This window comes from Chiroxiphia lanceolata, chromosome 5 (assembly GCF_009829145.1).
Source record: "Chiroxiphia lanceolata isolate bChiLan1 chromosome 5, bChiLan1.pri, whole genome shotgun sequence".
NCBI classification, from domain to species: Eukaryota; Metazoa; Chordata; class Aves; order Passeriformes; family Pipridae; genus Chiroxiphia; species Chiroxiphia lanceolata.
Window position 1 is genome coordinate 52,049,605 of NC_045641.1, and position 24,403 is coordinate 52,074,007.

General features: G+C 51.9%; 1 protein-coding gene across 3 annotated transcripts; it reads right to left on the minus strand.

Moving 5' to 3' along the window:
• Nucleotides 1-371: 371 nt before the first annotated feature.
• MICALL1 (MICAL like 1) lies at nt 372-21,725 on the minus strand. 3 transcript variants are annotated; one of them, XM_032687882.1, is made up of 16 exons: nt 21,553-21,725; nt 15,401-15,449; nt 13,255-13,396; nt 12,079-12,182; nt 11,240-11,376; nt 8,448-9,028; nt 7,844-7,907; nt 6,396-6,781; nt 5,640-6,118; nt 5,024-5,158; nt 4,586-4,712; nt 4,131-4,221; nt 3,325-3,398; nt 2,819-2,933; nt 2,438-2,484; nt 372-2,163 (listed from the first exon to the last, which is right to left on the minus strand). In XM_032687882.1, the coding sequence occupies exons 1-16, from the start codon at nt 21,696-21,698 to the stop codon at nt 2,042-2,044; spliced, it is 2,799 nt and encodes a 932-aa protein (XP_032543773.1). In that variant the 5' UTR covers nt 21,699-21,725; the 3' UTR covers nt 372-2,041. The 3 variants fall into 3 exon arrangements, with proteins under 3 accessions (XP_032543773.1, XP_032543774.1, XP_032543775.1); XM_032687883.1 differs by having other exon boundaries at nt 6,396-6,778; nt 21,553-21,707; XM_032687884.1 differs by lacking the exons at nt 15,401-15,449; nt 21,553-21,725 and having other exon boundaries at nt 12,079-12,178; nt 13,255-13,357.
• Nucleotides 21,726-24,403: the final 2,678 nt, after the last annotated feature.

Genomic DNA, 24,403 nt, shown 5'->3' on the forward strand with positions numbered 1-24,403 from the left:
TGAGCTGGGCAGTCACTCAGGAACACAGCTGTGCCGAGCAGGGAGAGGGGATTTCAGACCAGCGCCTGCTGCTCTTGGTTGTGGTTTTTTGGTTCCTGAAAGCACGGTATGCAGAATAGCCATCAGCTTCCCACAGAGCCTGGAAATGGCTGTTTGCTTACCTCAGACATACCCACATCTTTGCACTCCACCAGGCTGAAGCATGATGCCTTGCTTTTCCTGTGCAAATCCCAGCATAAAGTCCAGTTTCCGATTTCTTTAAGATCCCATCCTCTGCTTCTAAGCAATACTCTTGTCAGCCACTCACCAAAGCCAGGCAGCATGCCCTGTCCAACATGACTACACAAAGGAATCAGAAACCTAAGCCAAGATAATTTTTTTAATCCAATGTTTCTTTTATTTCTGTTCAGGTGAATGGAAGTCATGGAGTTAGTACAGTATAATTTACAAATCAATCTTCTGACTGGGCGTGGGGCCAAGGGGTGTCAGGCTGCAGTGATCCCAATGGCCTTTGGCAACAGTGACATGCCAGCAGGCTCTAAAGCAGGTCTGTTTCTCCTTGGAGAAGGGTTGTGCTTTGGGATCTCCTCTCCCCTACCACTGCTCCTCATCAGCCTGCTGGGATAGGGAAAGGTGAGGTGGCATCACCAGTGCAGGGCTGAGCTGGCCAGCTCCCAGCCACGGGGGCCACACTGGGGCTGAGGAGGGGCTTGGGTCCCTCTGGTTTTGGGAAACGAGGATCCCTTTCCAGAATGCCATGCCAGCCACCTTGCAAGGCACTGCTCTGAGAGCATTTTGGCTAAAGCCTGTTGGGTTTTTAGAAGGGACTGCAGCAGATGGCTCAGGGCTGGTTATGTCTAATTTGCTAATGAGAAGGCATGATGAACAGCTGACCAACCAAACAACCATGAAACTCTACTTCTGGCTGATCCAACAATTCAATAAATAATTCTCCTCGCCTTGGAAGAGAAGGCAGGAAACAAAAATGGAAGGAAGAAGGGATGGTTCGAAGAATACCCCATTCCCTCCTCCAATGTACACACACGCACACACACAACAAATAAAATAAGGGGTTTAAAGTTTTAGGATGGGTTTGAATTCATCTAGTAAAGGAGGTGTAAAAAATAACCAGCCAACACCTGCACACTTTTAAAGTATACACCGACGAAGCTGGGTAAAGGTCAGTTGTGACCACGCCTCTCTCCACAGCCGCTCATGGGTGGCACTGGTGAGCAGGGACACAGCCTAGTGCCCCTTGCCAGCGCTGAGTCAGTCTTGAGCTTTTCTGTCCTTGCCCAGAAAAGGGACGTTCCTCCCTCCCCAGGAAGGCAGCAGTGGTGTTTAGCAGCAGTGGGGGTCCTGAGTAGAGCGTGTGCGCTATGTCCCAGCAGCTGTACACTGTCCCCTTGGGTCCTCTCAGCCTTGTGACAGAGCCCACCCAGCCCTGGCGCTCGAGGGAGGGGACAGCTCAAAATAAATAGGGCACCAGTTATTTTTTTGGCTATGGCTCTAGAGCCTTGTGACATGGGAGTGTTTTCTTAACCTTTTAGTTTAGGCCAGTAAAACCCAAAGAATCCTGATTCTAATGTCAGAGTTTTCTCCCGAAGTTAAAAACGGGACAGAAAGGGCACAAGAGCGGGCAGTCAGGGAGGGACAGGGAGGCCCAGTCCTGGCAAAAGTCAGAGGCACGTGGAACTGTCACAGTTAGAGCAGGAGAAAGGACGGGGTGCAGTTAGTGCAAGTTTTCCCACAAACACAAAACTCCTTGGCTTGCTTCTCAGTTAACGACAAGAACGTGCAACAGGATAATGTGTCTGAGAAGCAAATCCATCTTCTCCCCGTCTCGTTAGGAAGGCTTCATGGAGGGGATGGCCGTGCCCCTCTGCAGCCTTGGGAAGGGGAGCACTTTGGTCAGACTCCCCCACTCTGGGCTGTGGGCTGGCGTCTCCCTGGGGAGGGAGCAGGGAGAGAGGCAAGCCAGCTGCGGGAGGCCAGGGCTGTCTGGCAAGCACTTCCCTCCCACTGCTGGTGTTCCCCTGCTCTAGCTTTTCTCCTTGGGTGACTTGCTCTTGGAGTCATGCTTGTTGCCCAGCAGCTTAAGCACCTTCATGGGCTTGAATTTGCCTTTCTTCTTGCTCTCAGTCTCCGTCTCCCTGTGAAATTCTGGGATTGCAAAGGGAGGTTGTTACTTTGGGATGTCAGTGGTAGTACAGACACATGCATGACAACAGGGCCAAGAGAGCCATGAATCAAAGCTCTCCACTGTATGCACACTTCTTTCTCTGATAACAGCAGGGAGCAGCACAACTGCAGCCCTACAGGAAATTCTACCGAGTTTACAGAGAATAGATTCAATCTCTCCTGCACACGATTTCACAAATGGCTCGTGCTGCCCCTTGCTGGAGTCACTCCAAAAATCTTCCCAACTGTTTCTTACCTTTCCTTTTAATCATGGCTTCCAACATTTTATCCTCCTCCTCTTCTCTGAAAGAAAGAATGGGAAAGAGGTCAGCAATTCAGCCCTGAAAACAGCTGCTGTATTGTTTAAGGCTAGAGAGCCTCCTACTTAGAAGCCACAGAGGGGCAGATCCATCACTGTCTTGTGAGGATTTGCTACCAGCAGGTTAAATCCCACATGCTGCACTTAGTGACCTGTCTTTCCCACACAAAGCATTCAAAGAGACAAATATGGGGAAGCCTGAGAAAGACATCAGCAACATGGACATCTTGGGACACCCCCACAAGTTGCTCATGTGGTGCTGAGTCAGATGGGCTATGCTTTTCCCTTCTCCTCCAGCCCACCCCACTCCTCACTCACCTCTGCCGGTCCTCATCCAGGCAATTCACAATGGCATTCCTCTGCTCGATGATGGTCACCAGCTCCTGCATCAGCACCTTCTCCCTCCCTCGGTCCTCGTCAGTCCAGTCTTTCTCTACCCACCCAAACCCCAAGGAAGGACAGGCAATTACAGGGCTGAAGGAGCGCTGAAATTCAGAGCTTTGGGGCAGAGATCCCCAGCACGATCCCCTCTACCCTGCCATGTTGCGGGGCCAGTTGAGCTGGCAGTGCTTTGGGGACAGAGCCCTGCGTTTGGCATCCCATCGGGACAAAAGGAACGTGTCCCTGCACAAGGCTGGGGCACACAATGAGATGGGACAGTGGCTCTAGACTCAGCTGATTGTGCTGGCATCCCTACAGATCTGTCTCTCTTCACCTGAGACCCACCTGGACAGAGGGAAGATGATGCCCAGGGGAAAAATGATCCTTGTGGGGTCCCTTCTGACTCAGAAAAAGGGGTAAACCCACCCAGAGTGGTGCTTTACCTGGCTTGTTGAGGAGGCACCGCAGTTCATACTCCACATCTGACTGCCGCTGCTCCAGATTCTGCTGCTTGAAGCTGCAAGGGAAGGGGGAACTGTCAGGAACCACTGCAAGGCTCCAGAGAGCAGGAACATCACCCCAAAGTATGGGGTGAGCTTGGAAAGAACCACCCAGATGCTGATCTTGTCCTGCAATCCAGGGAGCCAAACACCAGCAATGTGGGAAACGACTGGATAGAAGGCCTTGAATTTGAGCAGTTGCAGCTCTGAAGTTGCAGAGGAATGTAAACAACTCTAAGGAAATATTTACTGCAATGCTGGATGGAACAAACTTAATGCAGCCGAGACCAAAGGTCACCAATCGAAATGTGTATAGTGTCACCAATGACAGCATGCACAGTGTCTTCAGTGTCACCAATGAAAGTATATACAGTGTTTTATGTTTGAGACTTTTAACCAATTATGTTGTAGCACGATAGTATACAAAAAGTATAAAAGACACATTTGAGAGGAATAAAGTAGCCATGTGCCTTTCCCTCCTATCTGAGTACATTCTTGGCCATGGTCGCAGCAAGGACCAGCCCTGGCTGCTCAAGGCCTTCCTTAAGGAGATACTGCTGAGGCTCTGGTGACTTGTTGTGGATCAGTTGGGTATATTTGGAAAGATTTGTCTGCTTACCCTTTCTCCCTGCCTTCTCTAGGCAAGGAGGCCTTGTCAGGCTCTCCCTTGGAAACACTGTTTCAGGAGGGCTGAGAAAGGGCTCCCTGAAAGACCATCAGTGCCTCTCCACACACTTGCATACACTTACATGTAGATGAGCTCTGACTCGTGGCGCACTAGCATGTGCTTCTCATGAATGAGTTTGAACCAGTCCACAAGCAGGCTGTCCTCAGGGTTATCTGCCAAGCAAAGGGACAATTCAGAGCCATTCTCAGCCCTGGTGATGCAGGCACCCCATCACCCTGCAGCAGGCTGGGTCTGCCAAGCCAGGAGACAGGCACTGGGCTATAGCCAACCCAATCTCAGCCTGTTCCTGAGTCCCAGAGAGAGACCTTAGCTTTTCTCCCACCTGTTTTAATTCTAGGGACATCTCCATGTCCAGGGTATGGTTGTGACCAATCTTGGAGCCCAGCACATCCTCTTTTGCTCTTCCAACCCCAGCATCAGCAGGGAGGAAGTCATTGCTGCAATCTCCTTGGCTGGAGAGAGAGCAGCCCTGAGGTCTATCCTGCCCCACACCCACAGACAGCTCTCCCCACATACCATTCTCAGCACTGCGAAGCTTTTCCTCCAAAGCCACCCCACGGTGCTCCAGCTGGTCCAGCTGATGCTCAATGGCATCCATCTCCCCATAGATATCTTCTTCAGGGATGTACTGATCTGTCTGCACCTGCCAAAGCATAAACCACCAACCTCTAGCTTCCAGCAGTAACTCAAAGGCTGGTCAACACTAACAGGGCCAGAAGAACAATAGAATATTCCACCTAAGTGTGGATCTGAAATCCCCACCCCACTCTGGAGCAAAGGGAGACCATGGTGCTGCCATGAACAGGGTCTAGTCTACACACCATCCTCCCCAGCCACAGCCATCCGCTGCATCCCTGCCCACAGATGCATCAGCAGGGTGCATGTATACTGCTACAGCCCTGGGTGGTAGCAGAGAGCTGGCTTTTCCCTCCCTGACTCTAAGGGCCCTTTTACCTTGCGCTTGATCAGTGGGAAGCCATGACCTGGTGCAGGAGGACGCACTGGCTTGGAGCCCTTGGGAGGTTTCTTTGCTGAGGGGGAGGCGGCAGGTGATGGCTTCCGGTTGAAGGGGTTCTCTTTGCAGGAAGACTGGAGAGGAGGGACAAAAGGAGATACATGGGCATCGAGGAAACAGAATGGATACAGCATTCCAACAGCTGTGAATGAGCAGACAGGGCAGCCCTAGGGTTTATCCTGCCCCACATCCTCCTAAAGGAGGAACACAGCACTTGTCTTCACCAGCTGCCAAGCCATGGGGCAAAAAGCCAGCTGTGCTCCTGTTTGGCATCAGTTCCCCAACTTCTCTCCAACAAGCACGCTGAATTATTTTCCTTCACAGTTCCCTTCCTATTTGCTCTGACCACATGACATCCTGCCTCTTCTCTAGCATGGGGCAGGCAGAGTACGAGCAGAGACAGCATTTAACAAACATACACTCGAACCTTGCTTTCAGGGGGTCACATCAAACCTACCAAAGGGGCAAGCTTGGAATCACAATCCCCCTGTGACTGAGTGACGGATGGGGAAGAAAAGCCCTCTGATCTGGATGGAAGGAAGGTCACTATCTCACCTTCAACTGTGGTTTGGGTGAGGAGGGTGTCTTGGGGCTTCCAGCTCCCCCCTCTGAAGCCAAGAGGATGGGTGTAGGGCTGGCCCCAGCTGGAGGCTTGGGGGGCAGCCGGCTGGGGCTGGTCTTTAAGCTGCCAGTGGAGACGCTCCTGCTGGCATGTGGGGTGCTAGGCTGCATCTCCCCACTGAAGCTGGCCAGCTCGCTGGAGGAGGAGAAGGAGGAGTTGGTGGAGAGGCTGGCTGGGGCAGCAGGGCTTTCACTGGAAGAGACGCTGGCCAGCGGCGTATCAGCACTAGAGGTCTTGGCAGCTGTCGGTGTGTGGACAGTGGGCTCGGAGGAGCTTTTGGGCACTGAGGCCTCATCGGTGTCTCCCAGCACCTTGGCTGAACTCTCAGAGTTGATGCTCTCAAGGCTGAGGGCTGGAGATGGTGTGGAGGATGATGGCTCAGAGTGTGACAGCCTGGAGATGGGGTGGTGGGCTGCAAAGCAAAGGGAGAGCTCAGGAAGGAGTGAAGGGAGAGCCAGGAGAGAAGGGAAGGGTGGTATACACTGGACACAGGGGTCAGCACAAAAGTCTTGCCTGCAAATGCTGTGCTCCAGTGGGTAGAGAGGACATGGCTAGTGCAAGTTTTAGTACAACCATCACTGCATAAAGGCCTGGTTTGCCAGTGATGCCGAGGCACTTGGGAAGGGGGAGCCTCCAAGGGGATGCACAGAGGTTGCAGAGGAAGGATAAGGGAGCAAGGGGAAGCTCACCTAGTGGGGAAGCATTGGGAGCTCGTGGAGCTGGCCGCTTCTTTGTCTTTGGGCTGCTGGTGGGAGTGATGCCGTACCAGGGGTGGAGAGGCTTGGCAGCAGCCTCGCTCTGCTCCTGCTCAGGCATGCTCTTTTGGGCATCAGCACTCTCCTCTTCCTCCTCATCCTCCTCCTCAAAGGGGTTGTAAGGTTTGGGCTCTGTGGCATCAGACCTGCTCTCCTCACTCCTGACTTTCCCCACCTCCTCCCCATCCTCCTCCTCTGAAGTCCTACTTGGAGTCTCATGGCTGTTGCCTGGGGGAGGAGGGGGAGCTGGCTTCTTCTTGGGCTCTGCTTGCACTAAGGCCATCCATGGTGGGTCCTTGGCTCTTGCAGCAGCTCCACCACTGGTAGAAGAGAAAGAGAAGTTGAGGTGGCAGGGAGTGGAGACAAGCAGGGATGGCGAGGCAGTGGAGAGGGACTTAGCTCTTGGGGAAAAGGACAGATGGAACAGGATATCTCCCAAGCAGAAGCAGCTTTACCATCCAATGAGTCTTTCCTAGACACAGTGTCTTGCTCTCCATGGGCAAACCTATGGGCCTGAGGGAAGCACAGCCTGCCTGACTTGCCTGCTGGACCCAGTGTTTTGGTTTCTGAATATTACTGCCTCCATCTGCTAAGCAGTGGTAAAGGCTGAGCTTTATGGGCATAGCTGGTCTCCCCTCCCTGACACCACTACTACACCCAGCTCTGCTCCTCAAGCTGTGGACAGAGGGGGAGTTGAGATATATACCCTCTGTGGCACATTCCCCTCCAACATGCAGAGGGCTGTTCATCCGAGAGTCCCAGGGATGCACTCTTCTTTGCTAACTCCTGTGGCTGAAAACACTGCTGGTCCTCTGGTGGCACAGCCCACACCATGGCTCAGTGAATCGCTGGTCAGGAAAGTGTCCACCACTTGCTGCACACACCTGCTCTTTGACCATTGCAAATGTGGGATGTTTGTGCAACCTCTGTCCCAAGGGCAGGCAAGAATGAACCAACACCAGTGGGCTCCTGGGTAAGAGCCCAGAAGGTGTAAAGGTTGCAGCCAGACACTCACAATGACCCTGGACTGGACCTTTCCCAGGACAAACCCTCCACAAGGCAGACAAGCATCCCCTTCTCAGCACACATAAGCAGAGCCATTTCAGAAGGCACTTGGCCATCTGCCTGTGCCACAAAAATGCCTTTATGAAGCCCTCAAACACTTTACAAACCCTAAGAGACAAAGGGCCTGGGAGGTATGGACAAACACTGTTAGCCTGACCATGCTGGGCTGGCACCTATTAGGAAAGGGACATGGTCAAAGCCTACATCCTCCTAAGAACAGGCGCTGATGGCGGTGGTAGAGAAAACCACAGATGTGCTGTTACCATAGCCCCAGCTTGCTATGGATTTTTCAGGGATCTGCAAGCAGAAGAATGTACCGATCAGAGGAGCAGGGTCTTCCTCGAGGTTTTGGGACAGGGGGACTGGGTTCAGGTACTCGACCTAGAAAAACACAGAATCAGACTGTCACAACACCAAAAGGACATGAAGAAAGAGGTTAAATCAACGCAAGGCAGCTCTTACACATCTTCCTACTGGTGGACAGCTATTCCCACTCTCTGAAGACCTCAAGGCATTTCTCCTGCAGCTGGTGCAGCCAGCTAACCCCAAACATTCCCTTTGACTTTTTCTCCCCACCTCACCCTCAGAGCTGCACCTGGAGACTTGATGTGCCCCGTTTATCCCCACACCTGCAAACTGCTCTAGCACTGCCACTTTCCCTCTGCACTGGCAGCAAACTCTGTAGAGCTCTGGAGAAATATAAGGGAACAGGTAGGCATGAAAGCTAGCACTACTCTCTCTGCTCTAGGGATGGCTGGCAATGGCTGGCAGTCATGGGCTCAGTGTCTGAGCCCAAGATTTATTCAGAGGTAGAAGAGTGTTGTGCTGCAGAGAAGGAATGAAACTCATCCAACCTGCAGCCGACCACTTTGGCTGCTGGGGATGCAGAGGGTAACCCCTGCCACCACTGTGCCCTCTTACCGTTCACTATGCCAGGCCCACCCTCGCTGCTCTCACCCTGGAGAGTGGACCTGGGCCGGGGGACGGGGTGAGAGGTTGGAGGGGAGAGGGCCGAGGCATCGGTGGCCTTCCTTGGGGCAGGGGTGGGGCGCGAGTCTCTGAGCTGTCCATCCAGTGAGCTGGCTTTGTCCTGGGTGAGCACTGTGGGCTTGCTGGGGAGGGGAGGTCTGGAAGGAGTCTGGGAGATTGGTGTCCCACTGCCTGCGTGAGCAGGGGGCATTGCTGTCTCTGCTTTGCTGGGTGTGCTGTCCTTCTCTGCTGGGCCAGCCGGGCCCTCTGCAGGCGTATGGGTCTCTGCCATGCTCTCCAAGGAGTTGCCACTGTCCTTCCCCACCTCTGCTCCTGCAGGGAGGGCATCCTCTCTCATGTTGTCAGCCCCAGTCTCAGTTCTTAGCTCTGGTGACTGTCGGTCTGGGCTGGGCCTCCTCTCTGCCTTCCCACTCATGGCCAATTTACCACGATGCTGTGTGCAGACAAAAGTCCCCGCCTCTGACCCAGGCTTGTATGACCCCGGGAGCAGCGTGCTGGAGCACTCCTTACACCTGCCAACAAGAGGAGAATGCTCCATGAGATGGGGGATACCATCCTGCCCCTCATGGAAGGCAAGGCACCTGGGAGATCCTTGCAGCGACATGGAGTTAGTTCTCACCCCTGCTACTAAATCCTAGTGTGGTCTTGGGGGAGTCATTCAGAAAAGAAGAGGAACAGAGAAATGTCATCATGCCACTGTATGAGCCCATAGGGAGTTCACAGCTCAAATACTGTGTGCATTTGAGTTCCTCCTTCAACTCAGAAAGAATTTAATAGATGTAGAAGGGCAACAGTTGGTATTGGCATATGGCATGGTTTCCAGACTTGGAAGGGGGAGAGGGATCAACCATTCACAGACATGAAACAGGGAGTATCAACTGGAATTAGGGAGCAGCTTGTTCCAAACTGGCACAGGGAAGCTGATGGGCTCCTTTGCAGGAGTCAAATGTCCAGGTGGGTTAAAGAACCATCAGACATGTTTGTAAAACAAAACCCCACAAACTCTGATTATTAAATAAAATGACATCACTTCCAACTCAGGAAATTCCTGCTCTGGAGGCTTCAAGAGCAGTCAGGAGAAACAGCATACAAGGCTGGCCTGGTCTCATGCTCACTCTCACTAATGCTGACCATGGCACCCAACAGGGCCACAGCATCTGGCTGTAAGGACAAGGGGATTAAGCAGTGGGCTGTTCATACACTCTGCCTTGCCTGTTGAAATTGGGCTAATAGCTTCCCTGTCCTGTGCTGTCTGCCACATCTCCTTGGATCATCCACTCTTTCCCTACTGAGCCTCTGAATGCTTCCTAATGAAGCCCTTCAGGCACAAGAGTAATGCACACCATTGGCAACCAAATCAGCCCTTTTCCACCTGTGAAGGAAGGTGGATAGCAAACATGAAAGACAGCCAAGGGCAAGGGCTGATCAAGCACTCCCATGAAAACCAAGCTTGTTCCTTCTTGTCCAAATACCTGGTACTTGCAGCAGCTGGCTGCCCTACACTGCAAGAAGATAGTTTTGGTGAGGAATTCTGCTCTGGGCATCCAGTTGACTGGGATTTCCTTTGAAATGGAGAGCTGAAGTATGAGGACACAGAGGCTCTAGAGAGAAGGGGTATGATGAAATGAAGAGTGGCAAGTTCGGACAAGGGGAGAAAGTGATTTGCTTTGGATTTATCTCCATCAGCCCACAGGAAATGCTGCCAAAGGGCTTCATGACCAAACAGCATCCATGAATCAGCACAGGAAAAAAAAAACAAAACTGAAAAAAACGATAAGAAAAGCATGAGGAGGCAAAACATTTGGGATAAAATTACAGGGATCTCACTGCTCAGTCTGAAGGGCCATCAGCTATGCTATGGCAGATAGGGCACCTCTCCTACTCCTGGCCCATGAGGACAGTGGGAATGCTGCACCTGCACCCCAAAACTCCTGCTTTTGCCCCAGCTGCAGATGGGAAGCTTGATGGGCCCCAGCTTAGCTCCCCTCCTGCGATGCTGTTTCTATGGCACATCCCCAACTGGCTTAGGCAGGTGAAAGAAGCCTCCTGTATCTTCCCAGTGGCTCAATATTTCTGTCCTGAGATGCCAGCTCTTGTCCTGTGGCCCATGGGAGAGATCTCATCCCTTCATCATCAGAGCAGGGAAAGCAAAGTGAAATGATTTCACAGGTGCTACAGGTAAGGACCTGCACGCAGGAAGTAACCACAGAGCTGCTGACGTCTAAACCCTCATTCCCCAGTTTGTTAACAACTGCAGCTCTCCAAATGCTCCCTGACAGCTCAGCACCACCCAGGCAGCATGGAAGCCTGTATATCCAGTTGAGGATGTGGATGTAGGTGGAATGAGATCTGTAGGATGATGTCATAACTTAGACCTCATTGAAAAGTGAAGTGAGGGTGGTCCTCGGTAGGCAGGTGGTAAAGAGGCAGAGCATCCTTGTTCATGTGACAAAAGAGAAGCTCAAGAGGCTGGGATCCCAGAGGGAAACCACAAGTCAGCAAGTGAGGCAGGGAAGAAAGGAGGAATGGAGTACAGGGCTGGACACAAGGGGCTAGCCAGACCTCTGGGACAGGGGGGTGGCAGGAAATGGAACATCTTCAGTATCATTTCAAGCACTGTTGTTGATGCTCCACATTGCCCAAGGACAATTGGGTGCAGCTGGCCCCAGACCTGCAGTTTGCCAAGGAGAGTGGCTGCCCCACCAGGCCTGGCCACGACATACCTGAAGCAGTGGCGGTGGTAGAGCTTGCCCTCGACCAGGTAGCGCTGGACCAGGTGGACGTGCTGCTGGCAGGCTGCGCAGGTACTGCTGGGCGTGGTGCGCTGGGACCGCTCCAGTGGCTCCGAGGGGGCATCATCCTGTGACACAACACACAGGAAGCTCAGGCTGGGGGCCACGAGCTGCTCCCCAGACCACAGATCCTCCAGAGCAGCTGCTCCCTGTGCAAGGCCCATCGCTGAGGGCTTGTGGTGCAGTTCAGGGGCTGACCTCAGGGGCTGACAATGCACAGAACAGCTGCCCCTGAGGCCAGGCACAGGCAGGCTTCCTCTTCCCAAATTAGAAGGGGCCACTTCAAAAAGTGCCTTGCCCCCATCTATGGCTGAAGGGCTGTGGAAGGGACTAATCTATACCCCAGGCAGCAGGGCCCTGCAAGACACTGAAAAATGTCCCATCCCAGACATCTGCTAAAACCTGAAATAAAAGGCATCTTTTCTGCTCTTCTAGTCCCATATTCCTGCTCTTGCCTTATCTACAGGGTTATCCTTAAATAGGAAGGAGTGTTTGTGCCCTGGGTGGCTCAAGGAACCAATTCAGCACCGATCTGCCCAACCTCTTGCCTGCCAAAGACCAATTACACTCCACAGACTCCTAGAGAGAAATCGCTCTCTCCACTGGATCCCCCAAGGAACCAAAATCCCAAACACCCCTCCACTCCCAAAATACACAGGCAGCCCCCTGCAAAGATCCACTGTGCTCTGACAGGCTCTCTCTCATCTCCTCACCCACAGTGCAGGGAGCACCACTGTCTCAGGCTGGTTTTGAATCAAGAAATTGGGTACCTGTGGTGCTGAAGGACTCTCAACCACAGCCACAGGCTTCTTGTGGGACAGCAGAGGAGGTGAGGAGGCAGCAGTTGGGTGCTTCATAGACGGAGGGACGCTGGCTGGAGGCAGAAGGGAAGGCGGATCAGGCACTGGGAGCAGCGGTGACTCATACCACCCAAGTGGGGGAAGGGGAGGGGAAAAAAAGTAAAATCATCCAGCCTTGTGACATAGGACGGGACTTGCCGCTCCCAACACTTCAGTGCTTATTTTAAGTGGAAGAGATGAACACAATCTAATAATGGGTCAGTTGTAAGGTTGCCAGAGAGCGTGGCCCTGCTGTGGATCCCCTTCTGTGGCCCAGGGATACCAGCCTCCCACTGTGATTTTATTTACTCATCAAATGCTACTTGGCTTCCTTGTAATTGACTCCCTAAGCAATGGTTAAAGCCCAGAGCACCGGGGGTAGCTGCTGATGTATTATTGTGACCCACTGGGGCCCAGGGCTTCCAGGCTGTCAGCAGGTCTGTGAAGCATCTCTTGCTGTCAGGGCTGGAACTCACATACCAGCCCAAGCAGGATTCCCTGGCTGGGAGACCAACACCCCTGGAGAATTATATGCAAGTGGAAGAGATTTATCTGATGTAGTGGCTAGAGAGTAGAACAGAGGAGACCTGGAGCCCTCGTCTGTGAGCTCAGGTTGCCATTGTAGGGACAGATGAACTGATCTGAAACACTTCACTCTGGCTCCACTCCCTCTGTCCTCCAGTCACTCTACATGCACCAATGTGATAAAAATTAGCTGCATTAGGTGGGCTCCTATCTAGCTTTCTCCCATTTTAGTGGGTTAGAGCAGATCACAAAGGGGTCTAGTGAGCACCAGGGGTGGTGGCCAAACCCAAGCAGCAGGAATGCAGGCAGAGGGAGGAGAAAGGCGTTTCTCTTTCCACAGCCTGAGCTGTTACATCACTCCCCACCTCTTGTGAAACCTCACCCTAATGCACTCCCTCCTCCAGGCCTTCTTCAGGGGCACCAGCAAGATGCAGGAGAGGCAGCTAGTACCTGCTCCTCTCCTCCCCCACAAGCACACACAGTGCCCAGTTGCCACAGGAAAGAGGAAGCAAAGGGTAACACTGGGTTTCCTGTACTCAAATGGGGGCAAACTGGAAGCCAGAAGGGTGGGAGGACACTCACCTTGGCTGGGGTTGTTGAAATGGTTATAATACTGAGACACGTAAGTCATGATGCTGAGGCAGTCAGGGACTTTCATGGAGACCATATCATTAGGATCTAGAAGGGCTGGGATGCCCAGCTCCCGCTCTGCCAGTTCAAAGGCCTAGAAGAACAGCAGAGAGGTATTAAGGAGAGAAAATTGGTGCTTTATGGAAAGTAACAAAGAAATCAAGCTGGAAGGACCCTGCGGAAGTAGCAAACCTATGGCATCCCTGGCGGACAGAGGCTCCAGACATGCCATCTGACTAGAAAGGTAGCATCAGAAGTAAGGTTCCTTTCAAGTTTTCGTTGAATAAAAAACCCAGTGTTTTTTCAATCCGTGAAAAGGGCACACCAGCAGTGCCCTCACACAACAGCCCAGCAGAGCCTTGGCTGGCACCGCCAAGGGTGGAGGGCTGGCAGACATTTCCAGCAATAGAGCTAAACACCAGCTCTACTGAGCAGTGTCCCCAGCCACCCCACATGATCATCCCACAGAAACATTGACACTGCCGATCCTTTCATGCTCTGGGGGGCCACATCTTCCCCTCCCACTAACATAGCCATCCTGACTCAACATCCAGCAGCCTGCCATGCACAAGCCACGTCAGTACTTTTCCGTGTCTCAGCAAGCAGAAACAATGACATTGTGATAAAAAGCACACAACTCCTTCAGTTGCATACACAGCTACCTGAAAGGAAGGAAAGAAGGAGGGAAAAAGCTGTTTGAGAGCTTCCCACTTAGCAGTGTATGTGGATTACTGCCTATATACTGTGCCGAGGGCAGCATACCCACATTCATCATCAAGGGAGCAGGGGTGCAAGACTATGGTGGGGACTGAAGAGAAGGTAAACCAGGAGGAGGTAAGAGTTGTTTGGGCACTGAATGGTGAGGTACCAGGTGTACAGTGTGGGTAAAGACTGAAGGTGCCTCAACTCTGGGGCATGAGATGCTGTGCAGGGTGTGGGATCTAAAGAAAAGGGATGGAGAAATAAAAGAAACCGGATACTTGCAGTTACTAGGGGTAAAAATGCCACCTGTTGACACCCTGCTCTGCTCAGCCTGGCTTTAAGATGGTTGTCTGGACTGAGCCTTGCTGAATACATGGCTGCAAGAAGCCAGGAGCAAGGAGAGATCCCACCTAATAGGACAAGATACCCATGGTATGGGTCTTGAATGGAAAAAGATAGCTGCTAATGGCTGAAAGAGGACAGCTGGTCTAGGAAAGGATGTGCCAGGACACAACTGGAGAGTCCTAATCCTATAAATCCAAATCACAGAATGGCTAGGGTTGGAAGAGACCTTGGAGATCACCTAGTCCTACCCCCTCCTAAAGCAAGTTCACCTAGAGCAGGTTGCACAGAGTTGTGTCCAGGCAGGTTTTGAATATCTCCAGAGCAAAAGACTCCACTTCCTCTCTGGGCATCCTGGTCCAGCTCTGTCACTCTCACAGTAAAGAATTTTCTTCCTTGTATTCAGATGGAAATTCCTGATGGAACTTCCAGTTTGTGCCTGTTGCCCCTTCTCCTGTCACTGGGCACCTCTGAAAATAGTCTGGCCTCATCCTCTTGGTATTTGTATGTAGCTCAACTCATCTTGGAAAGGTGATGGGTAGGGTCTCTTCACAGACTACCAGATGGAGCCTGTAGCAATTAGGTCTTTCTATCATTAACAAAACCAGGGCTGTTGCTGCTCTGTCCTACCAATAGCCTCTGGAGTTGGACACCTCCCCATTCCCCACTGCCTGCTTCTGCTACTGGCTCCAGCTGTCCCAAGCAGCAGGGTAACATTGAAGACCAGGTTTCCAGCATGACCTTCCTCTCTGCTTATACCTGGAACAAAACTAGCTTCCACTGCCTGCAAGTCTGGAACATCTGATGTCAAGATGATGTCGCACCATTTAAATCTTCACCTGAGATGTTGTCTTGACAACTGTTAGGATAACCAGTACAGGCTGGATGCCAATGTTTCAGATTCCCTTGTTTCCAGAGAAGCTCCTGCCTGTCACTTACAAACACAGATTTTTCTTACACCCTCACCACCATCACAAACTCCTCCCACACTGCATGACTTCCATCAAATCATTCTCATGTCCCTTCTTCCTTCTGTTGCAGAATGGGGACTTACCAAGCGGTTATTCTCATAGACGTCATCCTTGGAGAGAGAATCAAAGTCTCTGAAATGAGAAAGCACAAAAAAGCCACATGAGATGGAGAGGAAAAGTGCCCCTATGCCATCACATGCAGGTTCCCAGGACAGCCAACCTTACAACAACTCAAAACATAAGACTCGAGATAAACAAAACCTTGGCAAAGCACATTTCAGATTGCAAAGGGACAAAGAAATCAAAGGAAAATTGCAATTAAAAAAAGAAAGCGAGTCCCAAAGGGTGGTGACCAGGAAATTAAAATGTCATTCTTGTCTCTCGTTACCCGCTTCTTCTGCCCTTGAGATTAAAGGCTGTAGAAATACCAGGGCCATGTTTCAATCAGCACCAAACACTGCTGCACTGAAGGGTGCGTGACATCACCCCAAACCTGCTCTTCCAAGGCCACTGGCACAACAGCAGGAGGAGGATGGGGATGCAGATTCCTCAGAGAAGGAGCCACCTGTGATATATCTGCTCCTCCAACAGGATCCTTAGACAAACCTTGCAACACCTCAAGGGATTTAAGGTCACTCCAGAATTTGGGGTGACACAGAAGATCTTAAACTGCACTTCTGTCTTTGTTCCCCCCCCCAACCTTTGCAGTGCACACATCCTCAGCTGCAGTCTTTAGAGCTGAATGCAGGGTGCTCAGGGCACAAGGGGGAACCCCAGCAGTTCCCAACCCAGGCACGTTGTGCATTTCCTTCGTACCCCTGGACCCCTTTGGGGGATCAAGTCAGTCAGGCCACAGGGACTGATTAACTGCCTTCACCAGAGGAGCAGAGGGCAGAGAATTACAGGGTCTGCAGGCTTTCAGTAGAGGGGGAGCAATACAGGAAGGAGTAGTTATGCCTTTTGTATGTGTATGTGGGTATAATGTGTGAAAACAGCATCATGCTGAACTGCTTACAGCCCCTTCCTGCCAAGGATATCAGTTTTGTTACCAAAAAAACCCCTCATCCAGCAGCTTGGTGTGCTGCAAGCTGGATTCACAGGGGATGAGATGGTCCAGAGAGGTTGAGGGTCAAGTGAAGCCACCCCAATGGCCCATAGAGAGATGCCAAAGCCTGGGACACTGGCCCAGAAACACAATTCAGATTAGAGGTGGGGAGTGTGAGCCCCACCCCAAAGGTGGTGTGCAGGAATAGGGCAAGATGGTAAATCCTCAGCCATTCACCCATGGAGAGGGGCTACAGAAACCTCCTTTCCTCTATCCCCCTCTGGATTTTATTGCCTTTTCCTGTAACATCAACCAGCCCATCCCATTGTCACATGGCAGGGCAACCAGCCCCTTCTCGAAGCCCCTCATGCAGCTTTCCCAAAGATGCAGAGGAAGTCTGTGATGAGCTCAGGAAGATTTTCCTAGCTGCTTGCACCACCATAATATTACACTTCCTCCGTTCAAAAGCAAGAGGCTGCTGGTGCTGTTTCCTTGCAGATAAATGAAGCTGCAGCCGCTCACTGCTGCGGGAGCAGATGCAGCAGACATGCAGAAGATGGGCTGGATGTTCAGCTCTGTCACCCTTCTGAAAGCTGATGTAAATACATGTACAGAGCTCAGCCTGCTCAAAATACCACAACTTTTCCTTCTCTACACACTAGTGAGCAAAGGCTTCAGCTGCAGCCTTCGCTTTCATGTGAAAACTACTGCCTTTTTTTGTACTTATAAATAGTCTCCACAGGGAGTTGTTTTTTCCCTAAGTTTTTGTTTTGTTTTTGCCTAGAGAACACCTTTAACCTTGCTGTGTTTCTTTTTCTTTTAAAGAAAATGCCAGCTTGGAACACAGGAGAGCAATGACAACCCAGTTATATATCAACTGCCCTCTAAACATTCATGACCTTCATTTTGAATGCCCTCACTTTCAGGATATGGGAGTGGTGTACCTGGAAGCATGAAGACTCCTTGGTGGACTGGGTTGGGATAGCATTTTCTGTCAGAGAAAACAACATGTCCATTCCACTCTGCTCCAGCACACCAGAGCTGTTTTAGTAAACCAAGGCAAATCCACCAGGGAAAGTGGATGTCAGCAGAGAGGATGTGAAGCTCAAGAGGTAAAGAGGGGCTACCAAGCAGCAAGGCATTAGAAAATTTTTTCCACTAATGTAGGATTGCACACTCTCAGCTTTACCCGAGATATTGAAGTCCATCAACACAAGGCCCCAGGGATCAGTTTAATTAGGTTCCTCTCCACTGCGTTTTCCAGCTCCCTCTCCGAACAAGGCAAGCAGGACCATGCTGACCTGCATCACTCCCCACATGAGTACTCCCACATGCCACTTGGTCATGCGGCATCCCTGTGGCTCCAGGCACATTCCCTGTACCAATGCAGAAGGAGCATGGGCTCTCAGGCATGGGGGAAAGCCACCCCAGACATATCCCTGTCCTCCCTATAAACTGCCTCCTCTGTAGAGAGCCCAGAACTTGCCATTTCGCAGTTCTGTGACATGTGGCTGCATGTCACATTATTTCCTTGCCCTGATCTCAGCAATCTTTCATCCAGCCATGCTCAGGCTCCTCTTCTGACAACACACTGGTCCAAGGGATCGGATGTAAGAACAGGCAAGACTCTGGCTATCCCAGCCGAACAACTGTCTTGACTCAGCAAACCCCAGTGTCATACCATATCCTGGAGTAATATTTCCATGCAAATAACATCCCAGGCACTTACCTAATTAGATACATGCAGAGCCACTAAGCACTCTGGGGTTTAGGGCAGCTGCCAGGCAGCACAGCAGACCCGGGGAAGGGGGAAGGGTGTGCCGTACAGCTAAAACCAGAGCAAATTCCTGGATTCCTCAAACATAAATCATGAGCATTGTAATGGCAGTGCCGCATAATAAGCCATTCAGCTTTCCAGGTCTTGTCAGGGAAATGCAGGCAGTACATGGGAGGGAACAAACAAGATTTGTGATCCTGCCTGTAACCAAACCCTCGGCTCTAGGGACACAAAACAGCGTTTCTAAAACAGCTCTCATCTCCTGTTTTCCTCAAGTCTCCATCTCTCCCAGCACTCAAAAGGCATGTGCCATGCTCTTTTATTCTTCTCACCCCTGAATGCCAAGATCCTCCCCTGAGCTCCAGGGAGGCTGTACAGCTTGGGACACTGAAAGATGCTCTTTGCTTCACTAAGCTGCAGCAAATGCCCTTGTAAACACTAATTTCATGCTTCAGATTTCTAGAGCATTGAGCAAACAAACTCATTAATCCCCAGAGTCCACTGTCAAGTTGGTCTGGATGTTTCCAGCTTAACTGACAAAGGAAAGGGAGAGATTAAATGTGTCATCTTGAGATCACACAGCCAGCAGTGCGGTCAGAGGCTAAATCCAGGTTTCCCATTTCCCTGACTGAGACAGTGAGGCTGTGAAGTCCAGCGAGGTGTGTATAACAGTGAAGCTAGAGTCAGGGGCTTTCATCTTCATGGTTCAACACACAGGTCCCACAGGTGTGTACCTCAGCCTTGGTGGTCACTTCAAGGCACCTTTAGCTGGATTCAGTAGACGCTGAGCATTTCCAGTCTATTTCTTTAAAAAAACCCAAACCTATATTGTTTCCAAGAGCTCTGTGGGACCTGCTCCAAAGCTCTCCAGGGCAGCATCGCTCTGATACCATTTGCCTTATCCCGATGAAACTGTGTTCAAGTCAAGGATCATGCGGAAAACTGCCTTCAGTCTCACTTACCCCTATGGTCTTTCATGACAGCCTCTTCCTCAGCCTGTCCCCTACCAGCACAGCAGCACAGTGTGGGTGCATCTGGGCAGGGTCAGACAACCAGGACAGGCCAACGGCCACCACAGCAGCAAAAGGCTGGGGGGATCAGAGTGGCAGAGGAGTGGTGTCACACAGGTAGAGAAAAGAGCTTCAGCTCAGCTCTTATACGGATGAGCCTATTCCTCCCCTCTGCAACCCCAGGGGAAGCCAGCAGGAAGCAGGGAAGCAGCTGCGTACAGAGGAACTCCAGCCTTTGGGGAGCAGCGCAGCTGCCTTGTGCGGGCCAGGAGAGCCCCGCACAAAGGAAGACCACACGGGGCCAGAAACACACTCACAGATCCCTGCCAAGTCCCATTACCAGGCTGACTGAAAAGCACTTTAGAAGAAAAGAAGGGCAACCACTTTTCCTCTGCTGTCAGGAGATTTACTGCCTCTGATCCAATCTTCTCACTTCCAAATCGGGACAGGCTGAAGAAGCTGGAATCAGATGAAATGATGCTGCTCTCCCGACGGCTGTCTGAAAATCCTTCTACAGCATGCCATGTCCTTGTAAGGCCCTGGGCTCTGTCTCTACAATTCAGCTCGTGCAGAGGACCTGTGAAGCTTGTAGTTAGGACATCTGCCAGGAGCAGATTTAAGCCCACTGACAACTAAAGAGCAGGCTGCTGCTTAATGGGATGGTAAATATGGTTAATGGGAAACCATCAGGTGGTTTTAGTGGTATTTATCGTAAGCTTTTGCTGAACCTCTGCTTTTCAGTTCCCAGTTACTGTGCCACTTACAAAAAAAAATTAATAATTGCAAGTGTTCCTGTTGTTAGTTTTCGTCTTCCCCTTCAGCAGCCTTGCAACTGGGAGTGTTTTCAGAATCTCTATTCTAGGGTCAGAGCGAGCCATACCACCTGGGAGCTGTCAGGACACAAGACCACACAGCTCCCTCAAGACCCAGAGGGATGCAAAGGCACTGTGTGTCTCGGCTCTCAGTGGTTCCAGAACATCATGCTGAGGCTTTTGTGGCAGCCACCTGAAATACAGCAGGCAGGAGTTTGTTTTCTAGCCCACCTGTTCAGCTCTTGTGTGTAAGGACACAGGCCTGCTTTGCCCTCTTGCAGGCACTGCAGCTCCACAGTGGACTCATAGTCAACCCTCTGCCTGACAGAGGTTGCTATCATGGCAAAAGGCCATCCCCTGGCCATCTCAGAAAAGAAAATTTGGTCAATTTGGGCAACCTCAGAGGAGGAACTGCCAGTCCCAGAGCAGAACGTGGCAGGGGACACATCACCTCTGTTGGCAGCGTATGCACGCTGGAGGCACAGCAAGGTGGGGCAATGCCTACCTGAGTTGCAAGGGCCACCAAGGATTAGAACAGATGGGAGCCGGATTCCCAGCGCTGCTGGGGCACACAGGGTTACAGAGGCAGGTCGGGGCAGATTCCTTGCAGTGGCTCAGCCAGTTTCTCCAGCCTGACACCGTGCCCCCAAGCAATCCCAAACTCACTGTCTGCCTCCTGAAACTCACATTCCCCCTCAGAGACACCCAAGCTGGAGGAGGTTAGTGAGGTTCCACACCCCTGCTGGCATTTGCTATCTCCTGCTTTCACTGCGGCATCTACTGCAAACAAGCTGGAAGCAAATGCAAGCAGCAACCTGGTTCAGGGCTCTACACGTTTCAGAGTGGCTGCCTCTGGCAGCTGGGAATGTTCCTGTGCCAGGCAGGGCTCTGGTCCTCATGAAGTGTGATTGCCCATCTCTTGCTGAGGCGAAACACTCCCACTCCCAGGTGCCAACACCATGCCTCCTCCCTGGTAGGCACAGCTCTCAGTGGGGTGTATGGATCTAGCCCGCCTCCATGCTCTCCTTGGCCTTAAATCACACAACTTCTAACTCTGACCTTGACGGGTCCGCAAGACCACATCAGAAAGCTGTTTGCTGAAACAAAATGACAGAACGATTTGGGTTGGAAGGGACATGAAAGATCACCCAGTTCCAACCTCCCTGCCGCGGGCAGGGACACCTTCCACTAGGCTGGGCTGCTCAGAGCCCCATCCAGCCTGGCCTTGAGCACTTCCTGGGAGCATGGCATCCTTTACCTCCGTACCCAATTATTTCAGAAGGCGACGGAGTCACGGCTGTGCTCTCTGCCCCTGGGCCCCTCACGTCCGTGCCCAGGGAGACTCCGTCCCTCCCTGCCAGCCAGCCTGGAGCCGCTTCCCACGGAACCTCCATCCTCCCCAGCCCCCTGCGAGCCCCCCAGCAGCCCCCAGGACCGCTGCAAAGAGGCACGGGCGGCCCAGCCCCTCCAGAGACGGGGCTCCTGGCACCCCTGTCCCCCAAAACCCCCGAGCCCCCGCGGTCCCCGGGCGGGGGCCGGAGCCCCACGGCGCCCCGTCGGGAGCGGCGGGCACGGCGCGGCCTGCACTCACAGGAGGTCGGGGCGGTGGCGGTGCAGGATGGCGCAGAAGGCCAGCCCATCGCGGAAGGAGGCGCTGAGGTCGCGGATGTCCACGCCGCGGTAGCCCTCGCACTGCCGGCGGCACCAGGCTTGCAGGGCGCCCCGCGGACCCGACATCGGCGCGGCCGCTCCCACCGACGCCGCCGCCGCCTGCCCGGGGCGGGCGGGGCCTAAGGAGGCCGGGCTTAACGGGGCGGGGCTTGGCGGGGCCCGGACACATGGCAGCCAGCGGGTTCTCGGGCTCTCCGCTTCCAGCGAGCAGGGCAGGATGCTGGGAACAGCACCCGCTCGGAGAAAGCTGAATCCCAGAGGAAAGCCCCGGACAAACGCTGCAGCCTTTTTTACACTCCGTCCCAGAAGGAAGGGGAGTACTGCAGGCAGGAACTGGAAAACCCACCAGGCAACCTCATTTCTGGATCCTCCTCAGTCTTAGACATAGGCTGCTCCCCACTCAGCACTCCCAGGGGCATAAGCCGTGGCAGTGGAATACGTGCGGGACGTAGGTGGCTCCCAGGGAAGGCTCAGGGCCAAGGAGAGCTTTGAAGATAAGGACACTTGGAGTCACAGGCAGCGCTTCACAGGAAGCGGTGGAAGAACCGGAGGAAGAGTGTAATACAATCTCAGGAACCCATCGAGGGGATGGGTTGTCACGAGAGCTTGCATGTATGCTCAGTGTGATGCTTTGACAAGAGGGAGGGAAGCACACTATTAAATGCTACTGTATTTTGTGAAACATTTTTTTCACTTCCAGTTTGGCAAAGGGGGGCAATATCTACCTCTCTGAAAGACCAAACCGCCACACTGATGTTGAGCTTGTTGCTGCCAGTTCCAAACCTGCAAGAGTCCCTCCTCTCCAGTCCTTTCTCTACTCAGATCTCCTGCTTAGCACCCCTCTTTCCTCTATTACACTGTTTCATTGTATCAGTCCACCGGCCCCAGAACTGTAACAAGAAATAAATTCTTTGAATGGCTTGCGCAAGCTGCCACTTCAGTGCCCGAGATAAGCTGCCGTGTAAATCACAAGAAAAACTACTCTGTAGCGAAAAAGGAAATGAAGCATTGTCTCAGTTTTGTAACCACCGAGCTGGCTGCTCTGCATCCCACAGGGCTGCCTGACAGCGTCTTCCTGATGTATCCTAAGGGACAGCAGGATCAGGGATGTTTTCTTGACTGTCTCTTCCACTCATCCCCTTCAGAACTGTAGGTCAGAGACAGAGACACAGAGCACATGACCTCATACTGTGGTTCCCTCTGATAAAATCATTTTGTCCAGAACCACTTCCACTAAGCAAACCCCGCTGCAGCAGGCAAGGCTTGAGCTCCAACCACCCCCCCATCTCCCTGCTGAGTGCCTTCCCAGCAGCAGTGGGGTTCTGTTGATGCTGCTGAATGCCCTGCATTCCTCCAGCTTCAAGCAGTGCCAGGCACCACAGCTTACTGAGCCCATCCTTCCGCCCTGCAAGAGCTGCAAGCTCCTCCTGGCTCCGTTCCACGAAGTGCCAGTCCCACTCAGTTAACCTTCGGCAGTCCCTCAGAGAAAGCATGGAGCCAGGGAGGTCAGTGGAAGCTGTTCTGGCAGACAGAAACAAACCAGCAGCATATTTACGCTACCTGAGATCAGCCTGTAACCACTGGAGCGTTTCAGATGATAAATATATGCATTAAAAGTCTGTAATTCCAACATGCAGATCACAGATTAAAAACAGACCAAATCCCAGTAACACACTGGATTCCTTTGCTATGCTGTGAACTATAATTGATCATGGAGATACCTGCCAGAGGTTCTCCTGTTGCATATCATATCCACCTGAGCACATGTTCTGGGGAAGATTTAGGCTTTGGATAATAAGAAAGTAGGGCAGTTGCTGTTGACAGCTATGCTTACTGTGCTGCTGTTGGTAAATACACAGAAGCTAAAGTGACAACCCTAAAAACAAAAGGGAGCAGATTCTCCTTGGTATGAACACAGCTCCCATGGGATGCTGCAATGCAGTGGCATCTCAGTCTTTTAACTTCTTGATGGTATGGCTGCCTCAAACCCTCCAGAACTGGAGGTAGTAAGTTCTTAGCATCCATAACAATAATGGCAGCCACTAGAAGGCCAACAAGAATTACCCATTTAATCTCACTCTGTGCTGCCTGTACCCTGCCTGTCCAGGATACTTGACTTTGTGGTGGAAAACAGTTTACTTCTGAGCAGTATCTAGGACACTGGAAACTTGACGCTCATTCAAACAGCATATAATCCAACAAAGGTTAATTATTCCCTACTTCTAAACAGAATCACACACAGAGCCAGACTGGGCTGCCAGGACCCCTCTCTCAGTAGCAAGGAACAAGAGGGAGAGGTACAGAGAGGCAGGTGGTGTATTTGAAATACGCTTTGTGTAGCTTTCCTATTACACATGCAGGTTTTCCTTTTGCACCTGTTTCCACCACTCAAACACCAAACTATTTAAAGACACCAAGAGGAGAGGGGAGAGAGGGTGTGGATGGATGCGATTCATTCTTTGCATTCTCTTCCCCTTCTTTACACGTCCTTGATTTCCCTTTATGGGGCTAGTTTTCAACTTTTTCCTCTTTCAAGGTACTGCAAATTTGTGGCTGGAGAGCTGGGAAAATTTGCATTTAAAGAGTTTTAATAAATAAAAAGCCCTTGGGGAGTTTTCCAGAGAAACTGAATTCCATTGAATAAAGGGCCAGGTCCCGGGCATCACTTGTGCTGAAATAAAACACAACCTCCAGCAAGGACATCTCATCAGATGAGAGTTAATACTGGTTGAATGTTTACAAAAATCCTTCCCCTTCCTTCAAAAACACAT

Excerpts from the sequence above, each read along its gene's own strand:
- MICALL1 (XM_032687882.1), bottom strand. The coding sequence starts at position 21,698 with ATGTCGGGTCCGCGGGGCGCCCTGCAAGCCTGGTGCCGCCGGCAGTGC. Across the intron at positions 15,450-21,552 it reads CGCCACCGCCCCGACCTCCT|AGACTTTGATTCTCTCTCCA; the intron begins GTGAGTGCAGGC and ends TTCTCATTTCAG. Across the intron at positions 4,222-4,585 it reads GCTTCGCAGTGCTGAGAATG|ATAACCCTGAGGACAGCCTG; the intron begins GTATGTGGGGAG and ends TTTGCTTGGCAG.